This window comes from Lacerta agilis, chromosome 3, assembly GCF_009819535.1.
Source record: "Lacerta agilis isolate rLacAgi1 chromosome 3, rLacAgi1.pri, whole genome shotgun sequence".
NCBI classification, from domain to species: Eukaryota; Metazoa; Chordata; class Lepidosauria; order Squamata; family Lacertidae; genus Lacerta; species Lacerta agilis.
In genome coordinates, this window is record NC_046314.1 from 4,193,638 (window position 1) to 4,200,053 (window position 6,416).

Consider the following 6,416-nt stretch of genomic DNA (forward strand, 5'->3'; position numbering starts at 1 on the left):
GTTTGCATATCAAAAGCTTGCATAGAATGCTAAGAATGTTTTTATATATATCATATTTTCCCGTGTATAAGACAATGCTTTTTGTTTTAAAAAAAGGCAAAAATTGGGTGTCGTCTTATACACGGATAGTGAATGCAGAGGTGGGACGTGCAATTAATGGCAGCAGCAAGCAGGAGATTGGCAGTGGCAATTGGGCGGGTGATAGGTGGCTGTGGCAAGGCCTGCTGGCGATTGGCTGTGGCAATTGGGCAGGTGATTGGCGGCTGTGGTGAGGCAGGCAGGCAATTGGCGGCTGCGACAAGTGGGGGATGGGCTGTTGGTTGCAACAAGTGGGCAGACAATTGGCGGCTGCGGCAAGTGGGGGGTGGGCTGTTGGTGGCAGCAATTGGGCAGACAATTGGCGGCTGGGGTGAGGTGTGCGATCGGCAGTGGCTGTGGCAAGCGATTGGCAGTGGCGGGCAGGCGTGTGAGCGACCTTCCCTCCCCCAAAAGCTACACAACTTAATTTCTTAATTTTGGGTTAAAAAAATAGGGGTCGTCTTATACAAGGAAAAATACGGTATACAGAAAATATCTGGTATATGTCAGTTGATAATACAGAACAGGTGGACAAAGTCTGGGTCTTTAGATGCTGCAGGTCGGCAACTCCCCTCAGCCCCAGCAAGCACGGCCAGACATCAGGAATGGTGAGCTGTAGACCAGCAACATCCACTTCTTGTGGTCACTAAGCACGAATTCATCATCCATCTGAATGGAGCGTATACGCTAGTGCCAGTTAAATCTTAGCATGTTACAAAACTCCTACACCATGTTAGAACCAGGCCACATACAATGGCTCTGAGATTGCAGTTTCACTAGGCAGGAAATAAGTTCACTGAAATCACTGGGACTTACTTTTATCAAATGTGCTTAGAAATGAGAAGCTGAATGGGAACTCAGCTTGGACATTCTTTATGTGGAAGTAATGCTGTTTCATGCTGGCTCAATACTTTGATTGCTATATCTACTCCCAGATACAGCCAGTGCGTTTTTCTTTTCTTTTCTTTCTTTTTTGGAGGACAAAGGAAGTTTATTGGAAGGACTGGGAGTAGCTCATCACTCTTCGACCAGGCTTGTATGAACACATCACACGGGATAGTTTAGACCCAACTTGGCTACAGCTCAGCGCAACCGCTGGGCCTTGCGTTCAGACTCCAACAACGTGAGCACATCCCCTTCCCGGACTGGGCCTTTCACATTGTGGATAATCGAATGGCTGGTGTCATCCATGAATTCCACATGGACCTGGGTGCACTGCCCCTGAAAGCCTGTCTGGCCCAGCACTTTGGTGGCTCTGGCCAGCATGATGGGCTGCACGTGGCTTGTGTCCATAGCAGAGGCGAAGGCAGGAGGCAGAAAAAACCCAGTGCTCTTTCCCCCTAAAAAAAATGTTTAGGAGTTGACAAAGTAACAAGTGCTGGAGATGTAAATAATCAGAAGGAACCTTCTTCCATATGTGGTGGTTGTGCCCAAAGGTAAAAGACTTCTGGGAAAAGATTTATAATGAAATGAAAAAAGTGTTGAAAAACACATTTAAAAAGAAACCAGAAGCCTTTTTGCTGGGCATCCTAGGCCAAGAAATCCCTAAATGTGACAGAACTCTATTTATGTATGCCACAACAGCAGCTAGAATTTTAATAGCCAACAACTGGAAGACAGAAGAACTACCAACGATTGAAGAGTGGCAGATAATAATAACAATAATATTTATTATTTGTACCCCGCCCATCTGGCTGGATTTCCCCAGATGAAAATGATGGACTATTTGGAGCTTGCTGAGATGACCGGGAAACTTCGTGACCAGAGGGACGACGCAGTGGAAGAAGATTGGAAGAAATTTAAATTGTATTTAAAAAAATATTGTATGATTGAGAATTAGATATAACTAGGAAGGAAAGCTAGACTGTAGATGTAGAGTAAGGTGAAGTGTTTAAGACAGATGAATATAAGTTAAAAATAGTTAAGATTGAATATTTAGGTAAGTTTTATAGTAAATATGATTTGGTAAGATGTTTAGAAATTACTAAAGATGATAGACAAGGAACACGGGAAGGGGAGATAGGAGGAAGTTTATTACAATGTGAGGAATAAATATTAGGTATAAGATATATTTGTATGTTTTTATGTTTGTTTTTGTTAGTTATAATTGTGTATGTGTATTTTTTTCTTTTCATGTGTTAAAAACTTTCAATAAATATAATTTTTTAAAAAATGTTTCGGGCTACTCTCATTCTGCCTGAGACTCAGGAAACACTGTGACAGGAAATGAGGGTAGTAGCAACAGAACTGATGATTCACCGTGCTAGAGAAGAAACTAATTTTTTATTTTATTTTTTAGTTTCTTCTCCCATTAGATTCACAAAATGGTTAGGGGTATGGATACCCCTGCATATCCCCAGAAAAAAGCACTGGATATAGCCATACAGAACCCACTAGTAAGAAGAAAAGGACAAGGGTCAGTAAAGAGGTTGTGAGACAAGGTTAGGGAATGATGAACAAATATGGAACTGGGGAGGATTCAAACAGATTGCTTTGATTTATTATATTCCTATGCTGTTTTTCATTTAAATAAATCCCAAAGTGGCTTACAAATAATAAATAAAAAACAACATTATAGAACATAATAGAACAAATAAATACAGCCTAAATCATATAGAATAATTAACAAATCATCAGTGAAACAATTACAATCTGTAAAACACTGTTAACAAAGCAACAACTAAAAAAATAAGCTAAACATCACAATTAAAGCAAATGTTATATTATACATATTATACAAATCAATACATTATTTATAATCTATAGAACAACATTAACAACATGGCAGGCAGAGGTGCCAGGTGCGGTGCGGTGCTGCTTTGGTGCGGCATGGTGGAGGTGGGTGAGGGTAGCAAGCTGATGCCGGGAGGCGCCACGTCCAGCCCTTGCCTCTGTGGTGTAGTGGTTAAGAGCGGTAGACTCGTAATCTGGGGAACCGGGTTCGCGTCTCCGCTCCTCCACATGCAGCTGCTGGGTGACCTTGGGCTAGTCACATGTCTCTCAGCCCCACTCACCTCACAGAGTGTTTGTTGTGGGGGAAGGAGGAAGGGAAAGGAGAATGTTAGCCGCTTTGAGACTCCTTCGAGTAGTGATAAAGCGGGATATCAAATCCAAACTCTTCTTCTTCTTCTTCCCTGGCACCCTCCACAACTTGGCGCCCTGGTGCCCCGCGCCACTTGCCTCTATGGGCAAGATGCCCCTGGATGGTGCTGGATTGTGGTGGTGCTGAAATATAAAAAATATTTAAAAATCTCAGGGGATAGCCCAGGAATCCCCTTTCTCCGATTTCTTGCATTCTATGGGCCTCCAGTATTTGTTTAGTTTGTTTAATGCAGAGGAACACCCAGTCACATGTGATCTGGCACTAGCACATGACAACCCAAGAACATTTCCCCCATGTGATCTACTCTTTGTGTAAGTCCTAAGTCTGGCAAGGATCCGGATACCTTCCATCAAGATGTGTTGACAGGTTCCCAATAACTGCTACCTGCATATAACCCTGAAGGGGTTCCTTCTTCCCACCTATTTTGCAATCAGAAAACCTGGCCAAAACAAACTGCTCAACAATCATATCAATTTGTATTGCTGTGGAACTGGTCCAAAGCATTTCTAGTACATTCGCGCATTACTGCAAACTGTTCTACCAGCAGGAAGAAGTCAGGTTATCTTATTAGTGACTCTTTTTAATTATTATTATTATTATCACCCAGCCCAGCTCATTATAACATAAAACCGAAAAGACTACAAAACTGTTGATCAGTTTATAAACGGCAAAATGATGTGCATTTATAATTTTACTTGTTGCTTTTAACATAACTCTCAGAAAGGAATACTAATGCAAATACACCTCTCTCTCTCCCAAGAGGATGAGAAGGGTCCCAGCATTCCTAAAGCAAGCAGCCCTCCCTCTTTTGGAGTTTCAAGTGCTGACAGGTATATTGTGAAGAATCAATGTGCTTATTTGGCCTCTATTGTAGAACAGACTATAGGTGTCTCTGTGTTCTTGTTAACATCATTCAAATGGACAGAGTAATTGGCTGGTTTGGTGTGCCTGAGCCTAAGTTCTGACCATTGCATTATTTTAGCATGTCAGTGACATGTTAACATACTCTTTTTACAGGTCAGCTGGCATTGACCTCACTGCCTCAGAATTGGGATGGCCACAGCTGCAACTGGATGCAGAATGGACAGTAATTTGTGCCAAACTCTGATCAGTTCAGTTCCACTCAGGCCACATACTCTCCATGCCATGTCTGATAGCGAGAATCAGCTCTGGTTTTCTGGGCCATTGTTGTTGTTCAGTCGTTCAGTCATGTCCGACTCTTCGTGACCCCATGGACCAGAGCACGCCAGGCACCCCTATCCTCCACTGCCTCCCGCAGTTTGGCCAAACTCATGCCAGTCGCTTCGAGAACACTGTCCAACCATCTCATCCTCTGTCGTCCCCTTCTCCTTTTGCCCTCCATCTTTCCCAACATCAGGGTCTTTTCCAGGGTGTCTTCCCTTCTCATGAGGTGGCCAAAGTACTGAAGCCTCAACTTCAGGATCTGTCCTTCCAGTCAGCACTCAGGGCTGATTTCTTTAAGGATGGATATGTTTGATTTTTTTGCAGTCCATGGGACTCTCAAGGGTCTCCTCCAGCACCATAATTCAAAAGCATCAATTCTTCGGCGATCAGCCTTCTTGATGGTCCAGCTCTCACTTCCATACATCACTACTGGGAAAACCATAGCTTTAACTATACGGACCTGGGCCATTAAATATATACAGTATTGTATTCCACATTATTGGCTGTTGCTAGTAAGAACCAGCAAATGTGATGAAAAACTATGTGTTATGGCAGGGATGGGAATACTGTTGTCCTCCAGATGTTGTTGGATTCCAATTCCCATCATGTGATTCCGGACATCTGGGAATAGTCTGCTGCCTCAATTGCTCACTTAGATGAGGGTCCTCCCTTAAAGAGGGCACGTATTGCGGTGAGACCTGGCAACCGAATCCCTGTGTTGTGGGTGGGAGTGATATTGACAGACACAACACCCAATCGGTAGGTCCCTCGATGCAGAGTTCAATCTGGCCAATGGGTCGCATGCTAAACGGATTGAGGGACCTATTTATGCCAATGCACGTGACCCAGAGCTTCCTCTTTCAGTGTGTGCATTGGAACACCTGCCCACCTCTCCCTACTTTTAGGGCTTGTGTGCTTGACCTTGCTATGCCGTCGCGTGTCGTCTGTCATTGGGACAGGGGCACGGCAGGAATTTTCCCACTTGGCTGATTGGCTGTTGCCATTTGGGTTTCGCCTGCCGTGTAGCAAACCGTCACAACTTGTAAGGTTGCGGATAGGCTCTAGTTCAGGTGATAGGGATGGGAGAAAGCTCCTGCTATCCCTATGTGAAGGGTATTCTGCTAAAGGAATCCAGGGATTCGATGGTGTGGTCAACCCTGAGAGGGGGTTGTGCCCGTGCCTGAGTCCAGGGGGACATTTGGGTGGTGGATAGAGCAGGTCCCTGGCTTTCCGCTACCCAGGTGGTCACCCTTGGCTGACCTATGCTGGAACCCTGGGTCAGCGCTACCTGCCACGGTGCAGGGAGCTAGTCGAACCAGAGCCTATGCAACCAATCACTTGCTGAAATCAGTAAAGTTGTAGCCTAAATTCTGCCAAAAACCAAACCAAAATTTGAGTCCTGTCTGAATTTATTTGGGGTGAGGTTAAAAGGTCTGAACACGCAAATGCTAACTAAAAATAATTTTGCTCTCTTCTAATGCTCATTCACAGAAACATATTAAAAAGTGTTTGTTAAAAGATGGTAAGGGGGAAATGGCCTACTAACTACTTTTACATTTCCCACATGCCACTTTGTAACTTGAAGATCTAGGCATGAAATGTACAGCAAGACTCCAGCAAAATTCAAATATCTCCCCCTCCCTACAAAAAACAAGATTGAAATTGTCTTTGATGGGCAGAATAGCACTGATTAAGATGAATGTGCTACCAAAGATGCTGTTCCTATTCCAAGTGCTTCCGATTATTGATAAGACGGACTGTTTTAGAGAGTGGCAAAAGGATTTATCTAAATTTATCTGGCAGATGAAGAAACCCAGGATAAAATATAAGATTTTGACTGATTCTAAGGAAAGAGGTGGATTCTCGCTGCCAGATCTTAGAATTTACTTTGAAGCTGCAGCCTTTTGCTGGTTGAAAGATTGGTTTAAGTTAGAAAATATGGATGTGCTGGACTTGGAAGGACATGATAATATATTTGGTTGGTACGCCTATCTTTGGTATGACAAAGTTAAGGCCCACAAAGCCTTTAAAAACCATATTATTAGGAATG

At 43.5% G+C, this 6,416-nt stretch overlaps 1 protein-coding gene across 1 annotated transcript; it reads right to left on the reverse strand.

Annotated features, from left to right (window-relative positions):
* Positions 1 to 1,128: 1,128 nt before the first annotated feature.
* On the reverse strand, positions 1,129 to 1,371 carry LOC117044581 (40S ribosomal protein S28-like). Its single transcript, XM_033145395.1, has one exon. It carries the CDS (start codon positions 1,369 to 1,371, stop codon positions 1,162 to 1,164), a length of 210 nt encoding a protein of 69 aa, XP_033001286.1. The 3' UTR covers positions 1,129 to 1,161.
* Positions 1,372 to 6,416: the final 5,045 nt, after the last annotated feature.